The sequence below is a fragment of the Rhineura floridana genome, chromosome 14 (assembly GCF_030035675.1).
Source record: "Rhineura floridana isolate rRhiFlo1 chromosome 14, rRhiFlo1.hap2, whole genome shotgun sequence".
Lineage (NCBI taxonomy): Eukaryota > Metazoa > Chordata > Lepidosauria > Squamata > Rhineuridae > Rhineura > Rhineura floridana.
In genome coordinates, this window is record NC_084493.1 from 18,956,926 (window position 1) to 18,978,737 (window position 21,812).

At 44.0% G+C, this 21,812-nt stretch overlaps 1 protein-coding gene across 6 annotated transcripts in view; it reads right to left on the minus strand.

Moving 5' to 3' along the window:
- Positions 1-21,812, minus strand: part of AGBL1 (AGBL carboxypeptidase 1) — a 574,659-nt gene that overhangs the window by 409,617 nt on the left and 143,230 nt on the right. For all 6 annotated transcript variants that reach the window (XM_061595218.1, XM_061595214.1, XM_061595217.1 and 3 more), the window contains exons 16-17: positions 20,466-20,616; positions 13,866-14,019 (exon numbers count right to left, since the gene is read on the minus strand). In XM_061595218.1, the coding sequence (XP_061451202.1) occupies positions 13,866-14,019; positions 20,466-20,616 (305 nt within the window). The remainder of the gene's footprint in view (positions 1-13,865; positions 14,020-20,465; positions 20,617-21,812) is intronic.

Genomic DNA, 21,812 nt, shown 5'->3' on the forward strand with positions numbered 1-21,812 from the left:
CCATTCCTTGCTATTCCTTATTTGCAACCCTTCTTTGCTGTTCTTAATTGGGAGGGAGACAGGATTGTTTTTTAAAAGGTGGGGGGAGCAGGTCCCCATTTTAAAAACTCAGATCAATCAACAACTTGTTAAATGGTTATCATTGGCCAGCTACCAGATTCTGCCTAGCTGGCAGAATGTCTCCGCCACCATGGCTTGACATCCTTTGGTTAAGGGTATCACAGCCCTTATTCCACACACTGGAACTCACTGGTAGGTGTAGCTAGCTTACCAAATAACTAATAGATGCTTCTACACATGTGCACATGCACGCGCGCGCACGCGCGCGCGCGCACGCGCACACACACACACACACACACACACACCCCTTTCCATTCTCCATCCAGGCAAGCAAAAGGCACGATCATAGTTCAAGGACATGTTCGAGCCAAACAAAAGCAAACTAAGAGAGCCCAGAGCAGAGCTGGGGAGGGGTGTGGCCTGGTTGGGGAGAGGGTTGTGTGACCTGAGGAGGGTGGGGTTGCCTGGTGAGAGTCTTGAGGGCTAAACAGAGAGATTTGGAGGGCCACACTTGGTGCTGAGGATCCTCATACCTGGCCTAGAGCTGTGTGCAATTGGTCTCTTGAAATTTTCCGGTGTATTTGTGGGCAGAGAAACTGGGGGAGCATTTCACCAAATTGGAATGCCTCTCTCGATATGAACCTATTCGGAACTTTAGATCTTCTTCTGAGGCCTTCTCCAGGTCCCATCTCTGAGGGCAGCTCAGATGGTGGTGACAGGGAGAGGGCATTTTCAGTTGTGGCTCTCCATCTGTGGAATACGCTCCCCAGTGAGGTCTGCCTGGTGCCTTCATTGACATATTTTTGGTGCCTTACCTTTTTTTCCAGGCATTTGTCAACTGAGATGGTGTTGTCTGTAATTATGCTGCTAAAGCTTCCTGTGGCTGCACGGGGGTGTTGTTTTATTTTTATAACATATTATTGTTTTTGTTTTTAAAATTGCTGTAAGTTGCTTGGAGACCTTCAGGTAACAAGTGACTAATAAATCTAATAATAATAATAATAACTTTCTCCAGGGGGAGGAGAAATTCTCCAACAGTTCCTCAGGGATGGGCCTCAGCAGCGGCAGTAGCGCAGCTACTTTTTACTTTCCCTAAAGGTGTTTTGTTTTTTGTTTTGTTGTATTGCTGCTGCTATTGCCTTAGCAGCCTGTCATTTTGCACCCTCTGCAGTGCCCCAGACCTAGAGTCATGGTGACTGCCACATTAACAAAAAATTGTTGGGAGAATATTCAGGGGAAAATCTGTGAAATGGCATGGGGGGCTGGAGGTGAGAAAAATAAAAATTGTCCTTCAGAAAATGGCTTTTGAGAAATTTCAGCTTGGCTCTAGAACTGCCTTGCAAGACTCCCCTGTCAACTGGTCAAGGGAGCAATGCCTCATCAATGGCACTTCACAAAAGAGAGTGATTTTGCTTACACTGGGGCTATATACCCTAAACACTGTTCCTCGGAAGAAGACTGTGTTGCAACCAGCAGGGCTCCCTTCCAAATACACAAATCCAGGATTTAAGTTGGCCATCCTTTCTTTTCTGGCAGGATTCTTGGGTCTTCAGCAGCTGTCTGATAGGGCTGATAATCAACAGGCAAAGCTCTTCCCATCACTGTGAGTTAATTAATGGAATGAATGGCTGTCATTTATTTTTTGTGGGAGATGGTAAAGGAGCTTACAATGAGACTGTTGGGATGGGAGGCTAAACCAGCCAGCCACCTCTCGTGATTCCAGAGAAAAATCAACTCATTTGAAATATGGTGTTGGAGGAGAGCTTTGTGCATACCATGGACCGTGAAAAATACAATTAATTGTGTGTTAGAACAAATTAAACCAGAACTATCACTAGAAGCTAAAATGATGAAACTGAGGTTATCATACTTTGGACACATAATGAGAAGACCTGATTCACTAGAAAAGACCATAATGCTGGGAAAAACAGAAGGGAGTGGGAAAAGAGGAAGGCCAAACAAGAGATTGGTTGATTCCATAAAGGAAGCCACAGACCTGAACTTACAAGATCTGAACAGGGTGGTTCATGACAGATGCTATCGGAGGTCGCTGATTCATAGGGTCGCCATAAGTCTTAATCGACTTGAAGGCACATAACAGCAACAACATCATCTGACTACACTGTGGCATGCTGTAAGACAGAGGTGAGGAAACTTTTTCAGCCCAAGAGCCACATTGCCTTCTGGGTAACCATTCAGGGGCCACATGCCAGTAAAGGTGGGGCCAAAGGAAAAAGAGGATGGAGCAACAAATGTAATTTTATCTTTGTACAGTAGGCTTGTTTCTACACAAATTCTATCCAGGACACATTCCAGTCAGGCAAAAAAACCCTCAACAAGTGTGCAATGCAGGGTCAGTGATAGATGTAGCCTGGGGAGAGACCGAGCCTCCAAGAGGTCTTCCGTATCTTTAAAAGTTGTGCAGAGGGAAGGGAGAATTCCACCTTGTGGTTTTTCCCATCACAGTGTTGCAAGAACACCTGCATTTGGCTGACTTTCTCTTCTCCTAAAGATACAGGATCAGTCTCAGGCCCTGAACCTGGCAACTCTACAAGGGCCAGACAGAGGGGCCTGGGGAGCCACATTCATCCTCATTAGACCCCAGAGGTCTGGAACTGGGCCGCATGGCTTCCTGTGCCATATTTTTTCCTCTGGGAAGAGGGAATGATTGATAAACCAGTCTGAGAATTGTAGCTCTGTGCGGGGAACAGGACTGTCAGCACCCTTAACAAACTATAGTTCCCTGGATCCTTTGGGGGAAGCCATGATTATTAAAGTGGCATGATGCTGCTTCAAATGAATGGTGTGGGTGAGCTTAGTCTTGCCATGACCCGATCGTTATCAGATGGGGTGGCATGGAGGTGGGCTTTTTCACTGGTGACACCAGTGTTGTGGAATGGCCTGCCTGATGAAACCCAAGACTGGCTGTTGAAGACGTGCTTGTTTACGCCAGCATTCCCGTGATCTCTCAACCTGTTTTAATGGGATTGTTTTATGACATATTTTAATTATGGATGTTACACAATTAAACAATTTCATTAAAAGTAATTTAATTATAGATGTTTACATTTTAACATTTGTATAACAGGTTTCAGTACTCTGTAAACCAATTAGAAGCCTATTTTGGCACTAAGGTATGCAAATAAAACTAAAACAATAACAGCAAGATAGACACAAGAGAAATGCAACACCTTTTCCCATCCCATGCACATGTAGACAGATAACAATCCTACAGGCGCACACACGCACACACACGCACATAAAATTAGGGGGCACTGTCCTGTTGTGGCAGTTTCTAGCTCTCTGAACCTCTGTCACATATTCTGCACACAGAGCTCCCTCTATTGCCACTGCTTTCTTATCCCTAACAATCTCCCAGCTGCATGCCAGCAAAGTAGGTGGACACTGAGGCAAGTGAGGGCAAGTAAGGGCAACGTAAATGAATAAGCAAACAATTTTACAAAGTGTCTAAAAAAGGAAGGAGGGGGCTATTTGGCACTGCCAAATATTATCCCACACCATCACACCACACCAGCCCACCCCAAAAAGAAGTGCAAGTCAGCTCAGCTTAGTTCTAGTTTCAAACCCCATTGGCTACCTCAGTAAGCATTTCAACCTCCTTACTTAACATAGACATTAAGTGCCTGACTCTGTGACAGTTTAATTTCTCCCATTGGTGCAGTTTCTAAGCTGTAAGATGCAGCCTGAACATATTGCATAATAAAGCCTCACACTTGTCATAGCCCAGTTTGTCCTGGGCAGAATTTTTCATTCTACTGACAATGCAAGAGCAAATCACAGACTCTCACTTAACTTCCACATTCCAAAATGAGCATGCAGTGTTGGGAGGGGGGCAAGTGTTGGGAGGATCAGCCGAGGAGGTGATGAGTGGGGTGAAACCAATCCCATCGACTTTCATGTATATTCAGCAGAGCTGACGTTGAAGCATTTGAGAAGCAATGAGGGGACTCAAAATATCCTACGACAACTCGCTTTTCGGTAACCCTCTTCTGAAGACAGAGTGACATTTTAATAAGCAGGTTTCATGTGGCTTGAATAGCCGATCTGTATCTCTAGAATTAGAAAAGGACTGAGGTGCCGAGATGTATAAAACATGCAGGTCTCAATAAATTTGTGCATGGAAGATGAATGCTAGGGTGGCTCCTTATGCCTCTCTTTCCTGTGTTCTGTTACTGATAAGTAATAAGCAATTATTGTAGGAGCCAAGAAAGATGCCAGCAAACTCAAGCAGCCCTGTGAGAGAAATTGCAAAAAAAAACCCGGGATACCTGAAAAGCAGGGGCGAGGAACCTGTTCAAGCTTGATGGCCACATTTCATTATAGGCAACCTTCCCAGGGACCACACGCCAGAGGTGGGTGGGGGCAAAGACAAAAGTGGGCAGGGTGACAGAGGCAAATCTTACCTTTGTACAATTGGCTACATTCCAGCCACACAAAAGTCATAGGTTTCTACACATACACAGTTTTTCTAACCAGGCAAGCAAGAGGCATTATTCCAGTTCAAGGGCACATTCCAGCCAGACAAAAACAGTTGAGCAAGGCCAGTGAGAGGTGTGGTGTGGGGGCCACATAGAGAGGTCTGGATGGCCATGCTCAGCCCCCCCCAAGGCTTGAGGTTCCCCATTGCTGTCTTTAAAGCAACTGTGGGCTTAGTCTGGAGAACCTATGAGTAAGTCACACACATGTCACTCTCTGCCCCACCAAGGCAACTCATTGGATGGCCTGATCTTTACTGCTCTATGGCACCATCCTGATAATGGCTATAAGGTGTACGTTACCTTTAACCCAGCCAGAAAAGATGGTCTTGGTCCTCCAAATGTTGTTGGACTATAGCTCCCATCATCCCTGCCCACTGGCCATGCTGACTAGGGCTGATGGGACTGCAACATCTGGAGGACCACTGGTTCCCCGTCCCTGATCTCTGCTTACATAACTGCTGTCTCCGGCTTGGTTCCTCAGTCCAAGGAACTCATCAGCCAGAGTAGTAGTTCTCTGTGAACTGCTGAAGCCTAGCCTGGCTTCAACCTAATTCCTGCTCCTGCTGCTCTCTCTTGTACTGGTGCCTTTCAGAACCTGGCCACCTGCCTGTAATGATCATAACAGTTTTCTTGAAATGCTACATGGCATATAAATGTTTTAAAATAAGTAAAACAGTCACTAAGCCTTGAGAAACCACATTGTATAAGTCAGCTATTTGGGAGGGGAGCTGTCTGGAAAAGCAAAATTACTGTATAGTAGGGATGGAAAAAATCTATCAATTTTGGTTCTCTCAGTTTCTCATTTTTTCAATCTTAAATTCAGTTCTCCATTTCTGCAGCAATTCTTGATTTTTTTTAAAAAAAATCCTCATGAAAATTCTCCAGCATTTTAGTGTGAGTTTTTTCGTAATAAACACATTTTTATAGGCAGTTTTGACTAATGTACACATTTTTTCAAGCAATTTCTCATTACATCACGTATTTTGGTATGTTATTTTCACTCATATATTCATTTTTATGCACACTTTCCCCTAACGTATGCATTTTTGTAAACATTGGTTGGTGAACTGCATCGCAAAATTCAAATAAGTGTGAATTTTGAAGGATGACTGTGTTTCAGTGCTCATATTGTTTAGGAAAGTGCGAGTTTGACAGATTCATCTTGAAATGCGAATGGAATCAAATTTCTCACTCATCCCTACTGTAAATGATGATGATCCAATACCATTTAACCAACAAAAACCTCTAAGCCAGTGTTTCTCAACCTTTTTTTATATTTTTGTTTCTGGACTACAACTCCCATCAGCCCCAGTCAGCATGGCCAATAGTCAGGAATTATGGGAACTGTAGTCCAGCAACAAAAAAATAAAAAAAGTTGAGAAACACTGCTCTAAGCAGTTTACAGAAAAAATATAAAATATTGATAAGAATAATACCAATAAAATCAAACTTTTTTTAAAAAAAGGAGACAAAGTTTATCAAAATATAAATAAAACCAGCAGTTTTAAAACAAATGTGCATGATAAACTTACACGTCAGGGTAAGCTTGCCTAAGCAAACAAGTTTTAGCAGGAGCTGAAAACTATTCAGCAAAGGTGCCTGCCTAATATTAATGGACTTGGAAAGGAAGTAACAGCAGGAGAAAATGCTAAAGTACTATGGGGACCTAAACAGCACAAAGCCCAGGAGAGGACAATGAAAGCAGAAGCGCCATCAGCAGCTCTCCCTTATTTCTCTCCTGGTTGGGTCTCCAAAGCTCCAAATTACATCCCTGTTGAAACCACAGCTCCCATCCACACAGCCTTTCCCCAAGCAGTGAAGGCAATTCCCAAGGAACCTCCCTTTGTACCTGTGACATCAAGGCCTTTAAACACATAGTTAACTTTCACAAAGCTTGGCCATTTATGGAATAGTGACAAAAGGGAGCCCTCTATCCCAGCCTCCATGCCCCATAGATAGGAAAGCTTGTCAAATAAAGTCAGGGGAGCAAGTCAGGAGGGTTGATCAAAGCCATTCAAGGAATCAAAGATGAGGGGGAATGAAACTCGGTGCATCTCCCAAAAGCTATAATAAACCAAGCTGCTTAAATGAAACAAATAAATACATGATTATCCAGCCTTGCCTGGAGGCAGGCTTGCAGCACACAACGTGGTACCGTCTCTTTCTGTCAATTCATCCAACACATCAAGTGGATTGCATCCTTAGAACTTCACTGTTGTGATCACACCTGGAGCATGCCGCAGGTTTGAGTGGCACCTTAACCAGCAGGCAGTTTCCATTTAATATACATCAGTCCCTGAAGCACTCAATGCACAATCCATTTCTGGCCATGTTGCTGAACTAAGTTGAATGGTTTAGTGTTACGATCATTTAATTTAGTTCAGCAATTTGTGATCTTGCATTCTTCACTCTAATACCATGAGGTCTGGGAACTTATCTCACCCACCCCTGATTTCACACTTCATGGGAATCTTAGAATACAACTGTAAGAGCTGTGGAAAAAAATAGGACAGTTAATTTGGTATGTGAGGAAAGGTGGTGTACATCACAAGCTTTTCTTCACATATACCCCTTGTATCCTTAAAACAATGCCATGACGTAGGCTAGGCTGAGAGAGAGTGACTGGCCTAAGGTCACCACCCATAAATAGACAGACAGACAGACTTTAAGCCTACCAACATGTTATCAGACAGATGTCGGAAGGCAGAGCTGGGGACCCAATCGCGGGGAGCTGGATCCCGGAGAGTTGGGAGAAGAGTATTCGGATGGATGGCAGAGGGAAGGGGGAGGAACTTCCCCCCTTTGGAGCGAAGACGAAACAGAGGAACTGCCAGTGATAAGGTCGCTTAGCAACGGGGAGCCTGAGCCCTCCCTGGACATTCTCACGCCTCCCCCTCTTTCAGGCTCAGAGCAAGAGGGGAAAGAGGGAGGGCTGCTCACAGCCGAAAAGCGGGGAGGCAGTTTACCATCAGCCCCTCCCCTAACCCTCATCCTGGAATCGGAAACTTCAGAAGAGGAGGGGGTGATGCTTCCCCCCTCACCGCACACACGCAGACAGCTGAAAAGACAGGAGAGAAGGGGGGAAGGCGGGCAGTACCTGAGGGACAGTTAAGGAGGAGCGAAAGATTGCGCGCCCGTTTGGCCCCTTCTTAAAGAAGAGGCGGGAAGAAGTCCCTTGCTCTGTCAACTTTCTCCCAATGCCGCAGGACCTGTATCCCTGTATTGCTTCATGAGAAAACGCAGTCTTTGTTTGGACATTACCCTAATAAAACACGAATTAACTACAGCCGTTGGTCTGGTTCCTGAGTCACATCCTGGGCCTGACAGCTTGACAGAGCCACCTAAATCACCCTCAACGCTCTCTTCACTTGACTGGGACAAGATGTCAAAGGGAGCAGCGGGGGGGACGAACCCCACTTCTGAGACGGAAGAAGTGGAACTCTTGAGGACTAAGGTAGCTGATTTGCAGACGGATGTTCAAGCCCTGCTAGCAGCAGTCAAGGCGCTGAAGACGGATAATCAAACCTTGAAGGCCACGATAGACCAGATGCGAACAGCCCCTCCAGCTGCCGTAGTAAAGGTTCCCATTGGATTGCCCCCAAAATACGCGGGACAAAGTGATCAGTTGGCAACCTTCGTGGCTCAATGTGAGTTATATCTGGATGTCAGGCACACGGAATTTCCAGACGATGGGGCTAAAGTAGCTTTCGTGATTAGCCTCCTGGAGGGAGAAGCTGCAAAATGGGTGACTCCGTATCTCGTGAGAAAGGATACTGTCTTAGGAAGGTACAGAGGATTTATACAGGAGATGACCGAGATGTTTCAAGACCCGCAAAGGGCTGAAACAGTAGCGCGGCAACTAGGCGCTCTGAAGCAAGCTAAAGGGACTGTTTCCGAGTACACTAACGCTTTTAAAATTCTGTCCCAGGAAACTGGTTACAATGACGCCGCCCTGATGTTTATGTACCGGAGTGGATTAAATGCTGAAATCCTGGATGAGTTGGCCAGGACCTCCCCCCCCGCTGACCTACCAGGGCTCATCCGGCTATGCCTACAGATAGATCACTGGATGGAAGGAAGGCGCCTGGAAAGGAAGCAGGAGGTCCCGAGATACTCAGCCTCGGCATCCCGCAACAAGACCCTTCCCACTGCAGGGATGGCAGGTAATGCAACTGAGGGACAGGGAGGGGCTAGGCCAAGACTGTCGGAAGAAGAAAAGGAAAGACGACACTGGGAATGTTTATGCTTTTATTGTTCAAAGCCGGGCCATGTGGCCAGAGACTGTGGACTGAAAGGGGGGAAAGCCGAGCCGTCGGGAAACTAGAACACCCAGTCCACGTGCAGGCCGGTGGACTGGGGGCAGCGTTGTATAAAGGCCCCCCAACGATCCAACCTCCCTCAAAGGGGGTGTTGGTCTTGCCTATTCGGATTACAACTTCCAGAGGAGTGGTGTTTAATTCCACTGCCTTAATTGACAGTGGAGCCTCCACAAATTTTATTGATGCAAAGTTAGTCAAGCGTCATGGAATTTCCCGGTGGAAACTGGACGCTCCCCTAGCTGTGGAGACTATCGATGGGAGACCCCTGAAGTCAGGAGGGGTGACACAAGCCACGGAGGAAGTGAAACTTCAAATCCCTGGGCACGAAGAGTTCATTTCGCTATATGTGTCAGATCTCTCAAACTTTGAGGTGATTCTGGGAATGCCCTGGCTAGCAAAGCATGAACCCAAAATAAGTTGGAAGGAGGCGGTGGTGTGGTTCACCTCACAGTATTGCCAGGAGAACTGTCAACCTGAAGGAATCAAGAACACCCTAGCAGGGGCAGTGCAAGAGATCGAGCAAGTGACCCTGCCACCAAAGTATGAAGAATTCAAAGATGTGTTTGATGAAAAAGAGGCAGAGACTTTACCCCCCCACCACCCTTACGACTGTGCGATTGACCTAGTGCCAGGAGCCAGCATCCCATCAGGTAGAATCTACTCTCTCACAGAGAATGAGAGGGAGGCCCTGAAGGATTTCCTGGATAAAAACCTGAGGCGAGGATTCATACGCCCCTCACAATCCCCTGCTGGAGCGCCACTATTGTTTGTGAAAAAGAAGGGGGGGAACTCAGACCCTGTAACGACTATCGCGCATTGAACCAGATCACCATCCCCAACAGCTACCCGCTGCCCCTGATCTCAGAGTTGCTGGACCGACTGCGCTCTGCAAAAATCTTCACGAAGTTGGATTTGAGAGGAGCGTACAATCTGATCAGAATGAAGGAGGGAGATGAATGGAAAACAGGATTCTTGACTGCTTACGGACAGTATGAATACCTGGTCATGCCGTTCGGGCTTTGTGGAAGTCCAGGAATTTTTCAAAAATTCATGAACGACGTGTTTAGAGACTTGTTGGACACGTATGTAATCTGTTACTTAGATGATATCCTGGTGTTCTCAAAGAACCAGGAAGACCATGACCAGCATGTGAAGACGGTGTTGAAGAGACTGAGAGAAATTCACCTGTATGCTAAATTTGAGAAGTGTGGATTTGACCTCAAGTCTCTAGACTTCCTTGGATATCGAATCTCAGCGGAAGGCGTGGAGATGGACCCAGGGAAAGTAAGCTGCATATTGGACTGGGGCCAACCTGTCACCAAAAAGGATGTACAACGGTTTTTGGGGTTTGCCAATTATTACAGAAAGTTCATTCCAGGGTTTTCCAAATTAACAGCTCCTCTGACTGACTGTTTAAGGGGGAAGAAGAAGTTTCAATGGACAGAGAACGCCACCGAGGCCTTTGAGGAGCTGAAGAGAAGGTTTGCTACTGAGCCCATTCTGTGCTTTGCTGATCCGAACCGCCCTTTCGTAGTGGAAGCAGATGCTTCAGATTTTGCCATCGGGGGGGTCCTGCTACAATTAGACCAAGAAGGGAAGGAGCTGCACCCCTGTGCATACTTCTCTCAGAAGTTAAAGCCTGCAGAGAAGAACTACACAGTTTGGGAGAAGGAGCTGCTGGCCATCAAGGACTCTTTTGAAAACTGGAGACAATACCTAGAGGGGACCTCTCATCGAATTGAAGTGCGCTCCGACCACAAGAATCTTGAAAGCCTCCAAACCGCCAGAAAGCTGAACCAGAGACAGATAAGATGGTCCCTGTTCTTCACTAGATTTAACTTCCAGATTACTTACCATGCCCAAGCCAAAAACCAGAGAGCGGATGCCTTATCCAGACAGCCACAATACAAAGAAAGTGAATCCGAGGACCAGCCTCAGTACGTAATCCCGCCAGAGAAATTAACGTTGGGAGTATGCCAGCCTTCATGGGAAGAGGAACTCAAAAAGGCACAACAAGAAGATGCAGACATGCTAAAATATCAGCAGGAGACGGGACAAGGTCAAGACTCAGAAGCAACCTTTCACTGGAGAAATGGACTGTTATGGTTCAAAACCGCCAGATATGTGCCAGAAGGGGAATTAAGGCTCAGAATCCTACGCCAGTGTCATGATTCCATCACAGCGGGACACTTTGGGATTTACAAGACCATTCAGAACGTGACCAAGGACTTCTAAAATGCGTCGGGATATTGAGAGTTATGTAAAGTCCTGCTCTGTCTGTCTGCGGACAAAAACACAAACAGGGACACCAGCAGGACTGTTACAACCGTTGCCTGTCCCACACGAACCCTGGAAGGACGTCTCCATGGATTTTATAACTGATCTACCCAAGTCCCAAGGAATGACAGCCATCTTAGTAGTGGTGGATCTACTTACCAAAATGGCACACTTTCTTCCTTGTGCAGGGGCCTTAGAGGCTAAAGAAACGGCCAAGTTATTCATCAAAGAAGTCTACCGGCTGCATGGATTGCCAAACAGCGTAGTCTCAGACCGAGGAACTCAGTTCACAGCCAAATTTTGGAGAGCAATGTGGAAACAGTTGCAGACGGAATTAAAACTCTCCTCCGCCCATCACCCCCAGACAGATGGGCAGACGGAAAGCTTGAACGCCGTTTTGGAAAGATATTTACGAAGTTATGTGTCCTATCAACAGACTGACTGGGTATCATATTTGCACTTTGCAGAGTTCGCCTACAACAATTCTCTGCACTCCAGCACTCAACAAACCCCGTTCTTCGCTAATTATGGATTCCATCCTAAAGTCTTTCCAAGCAGCTCAGAAGGAATGCTGGTACCGGCAGCTGAGAACTTCCTTAAGGAATTGCAAGCGGCGCAACAGACACTGAAACAGCAGTTAAACGAAGCCAAAACGGAGTACAAGCGAGTTGCTGACCTGCACAGGAAGGAGCCCCCCCCCTTCAACCGGGAGACCAGGTATGGCTGTCCACCCGCTTCCTCCAGATGCCGGGCAAATGTAGAAAATTACAAGACAAGAGGGTGGGTCCTTTCGAAATAGAAACTCAAATCAATCCCGTGGCGTACCGACTGAAGCTGCCTGACACGTTTAAAATACATCCTGTGTTCCATCGATCCCTCTTAACGAAAGCCGCCCCTCCCAGTGAGTTACGGCCGGAGGAACCTCCCGGAGCTCCACTCCTGGTAAATGAGCAGCTTGAGTTTGAAGTTGAGGAGATCTTAGATTCCAGGATCAGACGCCACAAGCTGCAGTACTTGATTCACTGGAAAGGCTATGGGGCGGCTGACAGATCATGGGAAGATGCAGCTGATGTGCATGCTCCAGAATTGGTAAAACTTTTCCATCAACGTTTTCCCCACCGTCCCAAGCCAGACAAGGGGAGGGGGGCACAGCCTGGGAGGGGGGATGGTGTCGGAAGGCAGAGCTGGGGACCCAATCCCGGGGAGCTGGATCCCGGAGAGTTGGGAGAAGAGTATTCGGATGGATGGCAGAGGGAAGGGGGAGGAACTTCCCCCCTTTGGAGCAAAGATGAAACAGAGGAACTGCCAGTGATAAGGTCGCTTAGCAACGGGGAGCCTGAGCCCTTCGTGGACATTCTCACGCCTCCCCCTCTTTCAGGCTCAGAGCAAGAGGGGAAAGAGGGAGGGCTGCTCACAGCCGAAAAGCGGGGAGGCAGTTTACCATCAGCCCCTCCCCTAACCCCCATCCTGGAATCGGAAACTTCAGAAGAGGAGGGGGTGATGCTTCCCCCCTCACCGCGCACACGCAGACAGCTGAAAAGACAGGAGAGAAGGGGGGGAAGGCGGGCAGTACCTGAGGGGCAGTTAAGGAGGAGCGAAAGATTGCGCGCCCGTTTGGCCCCTTCTTAAAGAAGAGGCGGGAAGAAGTCCCTTGCTCTGTCAACTTTCTCCCAATGCCGCAGGACCTGTATCCCTGTATTGCTTCATGAGAAAACGCAGTCTTTGTTTGGACATTACCCTAATAAAACACGAATTTACTACAGCCGTTGGTCTGGTTCCTGAGTCACATCCTGGGCCTGACAACAGAAGAGGGAAAGGAAGCTTATTTTCCCCAATCCACACAACCAGGATAAAAGTATAAATAACATTATTTTTATCATATTAAATACGACTCTTTCCAATTGTTCTGAAACAATATAAAACATGGGGGGGAAACAATTGTAAAAACCAGGAAAAATGAGAATATGAACAGGAAGGAAGAACCTCTGATGGGATGGAAAAGTGAGGCAACTTCAGGATGTGTCGGGGCCACATGAAATGAGGTCAGGGGCCGCTGGTGCCCCACCTTATTATAAAGTTGGGAAGTCACCTGACCTTGAACCAGAAATGGCTGGTGCTCAGTGGGATAAAGGCAGGGAGCCCAGACAGTTGGCAGAGCCAGAGCCAATGACAGGCAGAGCCAATTCATTCTAGTTTTGTCCCCATTCTTCTTGCTGCTGAGTTCTACAAGAGCAACACTGAGACTGAGGAGGAGGAAGCTGACAGCCAGGGACACACACACACCCAGACTGGATGTAAGAGGGAGCTGGCTGAGAGCAGACTGAGGTTGGTGGGGCAGTGCTCCATTTGCCCTAATGGACTAGACTCCACTGCCTTGAACATTGATTCTAATAGCTAATTATTTCCTTTTTTTTTTTTTAAATCCACTGAGGTTTTATGTACAGTTTCCTGTAAGCAGTGCTTTCTGTCAAGGGCTTTGATGGAACAAATAGTCAACATTTCAATTGGGCCTGAAAAAACACAGCCAAACCTGGTAGCATTTCTTGACAGCAGTGAAAATTAACAGGTTTCAGCTCAGCCCTATGGGTTTTTACCTGCTGCATTTAACCCACTGTGCGTGAGTGCACACTGTCACTCCCACTGAGCTTCCAGACAGAGTAGGGCTGCAAACTGAATGCAATGAACCATCTCAGAGGCATCTGTGACTTACAGAACTGCTCCAGGTCATTGCTGCTTTCTGAGTCAGGCATGGCTGTGATGGTGAGTAGGGGGCAGGCGTTTCCTCCCAGAGTATGACACAGAGTCTGCCTCCTAAAGAAGACTTTCTTTGCATTCCTGGTTTGCTCCAGGATGTCAAGGTGAGCCTGGGGAAATCAAAAACAGAAGCACATATGAGAAGACCATCCAGATGAAATAAAGGCTCCATATAGTGGTCCAGCATCCTCTCTGCAAAAGTGCCCCGTTAGATGTCTCTAAGCACTCACAAGTAGGGATGGGTGATCTGTCCATTTCAGTTTCTCTTGGTTTCTCATTTTCTCCACTCTTAAGTTGAGTCCTCCACATTTCTACACTAGTTTGTGATTTTTTAAAAAAGGACCTCATAAAAATCCATCAGAATTTTGGTGTGAATTTCTCTTACTAGACACATTTTTGCAAAGCAATTTCTCCAAATATATGCATTCCATGCACATTTTACCCTGGTGGATCCATCTGTGTACACATTACTTGCATCGCAAAAATCTGGGGAAGTGCAAATTTCAAAGAACGGCTGTGTTTCAGTCCACGCAATGTTTCTGAAAATACAAATTAGGTAAATTCACCTTTAAGTGCAAAGTAAATTGTTTTTCTTCCCCATCCCTGCTCACAAGCAGGACTGAAAGAGGGGCATCTGGGGCAATCAGCAGAAGGGCCAGAAGGAAGCACTGTGTTCAGGCCCACATCTGCAGCATTAACAGAGAAGAGGAGGAACAACAGCTCTAGGACTCAAGGGCAGAGTGCACAGCCTCAGGCTGCATGCAGCAGTTGGTGAGGTACTTGACACATCCTCATGCCATGGACCCTCCCCTCCCCTCCACCAGACCTCTTGCCCACAGTAAAGTTTAGCTCTTACTAAGATGTGCATGTGTTCTACTGTACAGAGGACAGTCCTCTATTTGAAGGGTTGCCAGATGACTGTCCTCTGCCTCAGGAGTTGGGGAACCATCAGTGTGGCCATCCAGATGTTGTTGGACAACAACCCCCACCATCCCTACCCATAGGCCATGCTGGTTGGGGATGATGGGAGTCTTGTAACATCTGGACACCTGCAAATTTCCCACCCTTGCTTTATTTAAAGGTATATTTCAGGGATGGGGAACCTTTGGCCCTCCAGATGTTGCTGGACTACAGAACCCATCGTCACTGCCCATTGGCCATGATGACTGGGGCTGATGAGAGTTGTAGTTCAGCAACATCTAGAGGGCCAATAGTTCCCCATCTCTGCCCTATGTGAAGGGATGTCCAATTCAAGTCCCTAAAAAGAGGGGGTACCCTCAACATTGTTGTTGTTATTGTTGTTGATGATGATAATAAAATTTACATCCTGCCCTTCCTCCCAGAAGGATCCCAGGGCAGCAAAAAAAAACACTAAAAACACTCTACAACGTCTTAAAAACAGTCTTTAAAATATATTAAAACAAAATATCTTTTAAAAAATCTTTGAAAAACTTTAAAAACATCTTAAAAAGCAATTCTAACACAGACGCAGACTGGGATCAACGGTTAGCAGCTGGGCAACAGATGGAACAGGCGCACAGCTCACCTGGTCATTATCTTTTCCAATAGAATGAGAGGTAGGTATTATATTTCCATTCCAGTTATAGTCATTCTGTCTAAATTTGCATCTATACAGTTTTAACTAGTATATGCAAATTTGAAGTAAAATTATGTGTGTGTGTGTGTGTGTGTGTCCCCGTCCCCTGTTTTGGCTCCCTATAAGTGGCCATCCCACCTCTGATTGAACCAAAGTAGAGTCAGGAAATATAGGAAAGAGAAATTGACTTGGTGTCCAGTGGCTGTTGAGTAAACTGCAAGTAATGTGCTTCCTTGTCCTATCCATGGAGGAAAAGGCTATCAGTGGCTGCTAGGCATGATAGCTATGCTCTGCCTCCATAGGTGGAGGCATTAAGCTTCTGAATACCAGTTGCTGGAAACTGCAGGATAGGAGAATGCTCTGGTGCTCAGATCCTGCTTGCAGGCTTCCCATAGGCATCTGGTTGGCCACTGAGGGAACAGGATGCTGGACCACATGGCCACTGGCCTGATCCAGCAGGCTCTTCTTATGTTCTTATGCTCACTTCAGAGCTGAATAACAAAGGGGAAATGGAAAGGGATATGGTTGCATCCAACTATGTTTTATTCAGAGTACAGCCATTGAAATTAATGGACATAACTAACTTAGGTCCATTAATTTCCATGGAACTATTCTGAGTAAAAACTAGTTGGATACAACCCATATTCCATAATATTAATCAATAATATTTTTTCAGTAATTCAGTTGGGACCCTTTTTAATTCATGAAGCACTTTGATTTATAGTCTGTCCAAACCCTTTGGGATAAATCTAACTGCACAGTTTTACATTCAGGATAATTCCTCTACAATTTGGCATAACTCTCAAAATTCTATGGGGCTGCTGGGCTTCTTTCCAATCTGAAGAAGCGGCACAATTTGTTTGAATGAATTCTAAATTACATTTGGATCAACAATGCTGTGGTAAGTTCTTTACAAGGTTACATGATTTAAACATATTATACACATACTCAGTCTCACTCTCTCTCTGCAAATGAATGGGAAAAGAAAAATAAAGTGAAGATAAGTGTAGAGAAACAAATGGCACTAGCTATAGTCTAATGACACTAGTAAGCATTATAAACTAATAAATGCATTAAGCTACATAGCAAAATCAAATGAGAAAGACTAAACTGAAAGATATGTAAGTGTCCCCTACGAGCAAAGAATGAATCTGTCCATTTTGGTCTCTCCATTTCTCATTTTTCCAATCCTGAATTCCATTTGACACAATTTTCACATCAGTTTCCAGTTATTATTTTTTAAGTCTTCATGAAATTTGTCAGGATTTTAGTGCTCGTTTCTCCTAATACATACATTTTGCAAATGCAATTTTGCCCAATATAGTGCATTTCTGTATGTTACTTTCACTAATGGATACATATAAATGCACACTTGCTCCTAATATATGCATTTTGGAACACATTTTTCACTTGGAGAACTACACCACAAAATTTGAAGATGCACAAATTTCAAAGCATAGCTCTGTTTTGGTTTGCATATTGCCTTGGAAAGTGCAAATTAGGTTAGGTTCATATTTAAATGACAACCAACCTGAATTTCTCCCCCACTCCTACATAGTTGGATGTGGAAAGAAATAGGGCAGGACAGCAAAAATCCAAATGTCTGCCTTATGTATATGCATCAAAGTGAGTGTCCATCAATTTCCTGCATTGTGTGTATGTGTGTGCATGAAGGAGAAAGAGACAGAGGCTGAATCAGTATCTGTTTCGGGCGGGGGCAGAATGCATACTTGTGATCTGACGTGTCTGAGTCTTGGCCCACTTGAATTATCTGTTGAGCCTCTTCCTTTGTTTTCAGCTATGGTCTGAATAGGCTCAGTGATTCTAAAAGAGTGCAGATAGAGAATTCTGGCCTATTTGTCAGGAGCATTCACCATCACCACCCCTCTCTCCTTAGCATACACGATTGAACTGTGTAATCTGTCTATGAACACTAAGGAACCAGGTTGGTGAGCCCAACGAACTGCAACAATGCCATTTCACATGCTGCTGAAAGACTGCATGTTTGCTTCCCCTTCATAACTACCCCTCAAAGGTTCTGCTGAACAGAGAAAGAGGTGATGTCAAAGCAATATAGCAAGCTGACGTCAGCAGATCGTCTCATCCCTTATATACCAAACCAATCACTGTGCTCTGTAGCAAAGGGTCTCCTACAGATACCATCTTATCAAGACGTCCATTCTGCACAATGTGAGAACTGGCCTTTAGTGTGGCAGCACCTGGCTTTTGGAATTCCCTCCCATTGCATATCAGACAGGCGCCATCTCTATTGTCTTTTTGGTGTCTGTTGAAGACTTTCCTCTTTCAACAAAAGTAGAGATTTTTATCTCAGTATCTGTTTTGATATATGTCATTATTTTAACTATTTGCATATATGTAAAATATATATGGGGTGGGGTTGTCTTGTGAAATCACTTCAAGATGCTTTATAGGAATTGATTCATAAATGAAATTATTAACAGCAGCAGCGGCTGTGGGACTAGCTCTCAAACCCAATGCCTTTCACATCAGCTTCTTCACTCTGCACTAGAACCTAAGCGCAGGGTCACTCCCTATACCTGCTGGTACCAGCTATAGGATCAAATACATAAATTAAAATCTTTTCCTATTGGTTCTGCTCCTGCCCATCTGGCCCGTTGCTTTTGCAATCAAAGCTGTCAGTCTAGTCCACTCTGCCTGTATGGGCAAGCATGCAGCAAGGTTCTATTAATAACTATTTTTATCATCCCATAGTAAAATACAATTATTCATTACTCAAAGAAATTGTGGTGTTGAATACTGTCTCTTTGCAAAGTCTCCTTTCAGAGTATATAGGTTTGCTATAAATATGCCAGCAGTTATTAAATGTACATTAGATTATGATCAGTGTTTCCAAGTCACTGTTTCCATATGGTGTTTTATCATCTTTTTCAAATGCATTGTACAGGTAATTGAGCCCCTGGGTTGCTAAATCACTTTAAATTCATTACTGGTCTGAAGGAAAACACACACACATATTTTGCATGGGCATATGCTGGAAAATAAAACCTAATGATGCACATTCATGAGTTGGATTTCTGTTCATCATCCAGTCTGCAGAAATAGAATTGTTTTCCCATGACAAAAAGAAGCTCCAGCAGAAAGTTGTGAGTTATTTTAGCTGACCTGCTCAAAGTCATCACTGGGGGGGAAATGTCCCTAGCAATCATAATTTGGCCAACATCTTTAGTGCCCCTCCATACCTTACTACACACAGGAGGTACACCTTCAGTTCATTTTAAATGAACAGAGTAGAGATGAAACTATTCCCCATTTTTCAGGGACATCTTTAGCATTATCAAAAAAAACCTGTCCTTTTTTATTATTGTTTGGCAGTGCTTGGTGAACTGTTCATCTACATCCAGACTCTCTTATTTGCACTCTCTCTTAATACCCAATTAAATTATTATTTTTCCCAGTGACATAACCACATAGCCAAATCTGACAGAGGACACTGATGAAGAACATCATCCCATTCACTGCATGATCACAATAATCTGGTGATTAATGCAAGAAGCATTGCCCTCACTCTCAATTTATTTGATCCCCATGCAGTGGCATCATTCATTACATAGCCAAATCTAATAAGCAACAGAGTACACTGACACCATTTTCTTCACTATATGATCCAAGAAAGGGGCAAGAGACAACTGGCCAGGATCCTGGAAAGCTCCCTGCAGCTAATGCTTGCTTGATGCTCTTTCAGGGAGAGTTTCTGCCTGATCAGGAAGTGGAACCTTTATGAAGGTCAACTGTCCAAATTACTCCTATTGGCCCCACTCCCTCTGAGAAGCTGTCTGTTCATATAAAGGGCCACTGCCTTATTCTGTAATGCCTGGCTCCTATGGTGTGGAGGCCATGAGAGCTGCATTAGAGGTATGTCCTCTGAGCCAAAGGAGTCAAGTAAGGACACATCCTTTGTCCTGAATGGTCTAAGAGTGATAGGAGGGAGGGTTCATGTTTGAATATTCCCCCACCAAAAAGAAAATAAATGAACATAAACAATTACACTATCCACAAGCAGGCTGCACCTTTCACCCTGACATGCTATCTTTCCATATGCAGGGAGTATTTGAGATCAAGGAAGAATCAGATAGGATCACAGTCTGCAGCCTGACCTGCCAGCAAAACTTTGTCCTCTAATCCTACTGAATTAATATAAATGTACCCCCAGAACAAACCTGTTCAGGGCCTGATCTGTGGTTATGGCATTTGTGACATCCTGAAATTTGTGACTAAGAATCAGTGCTCAAATTACAGGGAGCTAGAGGGTGGGTTACTGTTTTTAAAAAGCAAGTGAGGTACATAGTTATCTAAAATGAGGAGGGAGAGCAAGGAGGACTTACAGATTTCATTAAAATACCCCTATTACTACCACTTTTACCAAAAAAAGTAATTTGGGAACTGACAGGAATATCAAGATTCTGCTAAAAACTGCTTAGACCAATGTTTCTTAAACTAAGCATCTTTTTGCTTCAACTCAATCTGGATCAGGCATCTGTCAATTTTGGATACTCTCTGTTGCTCATTTTTTTTTCTGACCTTAAGTTCCATTTTCAACACTTTCACATCAGTTTGTGGTGGGTTTTTTTTAAAAAAAAGTCCTCATGAAAATTCATCAGCATTTTAATGCAAATTTCTCCTAACATGCACATTTTTGTATGCAGTTTTACCTAATATACACATTTTTGCAAAGCATTAATGTATTAATTTCATTAATAAAATGCCACTGTGTGTGTGATCTTCACTAATATATGCATTTGCATGTACACTTTATCCCAGAATATGCATTTCTGTACACATTACTTGGCTGGAGAACTGCATTGCAAAATTTGCAATGGCTGTATTGTTTCGGAAAGTGCAAACTAGGTAGGTTCACCATGAAATGCAAACTGAACCTTCCCCATCCCTAATGTGGAGACTCATCAGGACGAGTTTTACCATCATAGCAGAGTAGGTGTAAGGGTAATGGTAGGCCAGGTAGCAGACATCTTCCTTATGAGGAAAAACAATGCTGAAGGTAAGCGTGTAGCAGGATTTCCCACGGGTGCCTCCTGCTGCTCCAGCTGCAGTGCAGTTTCGGTAGTGGTTTCTGGTAGAAGAAGTGGGGGGAGAGAGAGAGAGAGAGAGAGAGAGAGAATCACCTGGTTTTTGCATTATTATTAGCATTAGTAGTAGTATTTAATTTACATACCTACCCAGATGGATTCAAAGGAGTTTACAAAAGTTTACAAAACATAAAAACCAATTGCACAATTTTGTTGAACTGCAGAATAATTTTAAAAATACACAATAATTAAAAGCACTCCACTCTGCAACATTTTGAGCAAGACCCATTTGTTCCTGGCTAATCTCTCAGGGGCAGATTCAGCATTTGAGTCCTGACTAGCAATGGATGAATCTGTCTATTTCAGTTTCTCGTTTTTCTAGTTTTAAGGTCAGTTTGCTCCATTTCTGCATCAGTTTGTGATTTTTTTAAAAAAAAATCAAGTTAAAGCCTGCACTTTTGTTCAAAATATTGCAATTTGTTTTGAAGCAAACAAGTTATTTTAAGTAATATACATTTTTGCATGCACTTTTCGGTTGGAAAACTTTCACCGCAAAATTCAGGGAAGTGGAAATCTCTTTTTTTTTTACAATAATTTTTATTCAAATTTTCATAAAACATAAAAAACAAAATCATAAAACATTCAAAGACAAAAAACAAAACAAAACAAAAATGATTAAACAAAAAAATAAAATAAAATAAAATGTTGACTTCCCATTTGTCACATATCAAATCAGTTATAGGTCTACAATATATAACAATCCTGTCTCTTAAATCATATTATAAAATCACTTTCCTCCAGTAGTTATCTTAATTAATCATCAAATCTCATAAACATTACTTTATTCTTTCCACAAAAAGTCAGAGAGGTTTCAATTCTTTAAGAAATATATCTATCAATTTTTCTCCAAATAAACATGTCAATTAATCCATCTCGTTAATAATTATAATAATCTTATTGTCATAACCATAGTCCAAATAAACATTTCGATTAATCCATCTCATCAGAATCTGTTAGGTCCAATAATTTCAATAGCCATTATTCCATTATCCCTATTAGTTCCATCTTCCATCTTCAATAGTCCTGTTAAGTCCAGTAATTTCAGAGTCCAATCTTCCATTATCAGTATTCCATAATAATCTTGCTGTTGTAGCCATAGTCATATAATAAGAGTCTGATGGGAATTTCCTCTATCCCAAATATTTTCTTGCCATCCATTCTGAATAAGTTGCTGAAATAC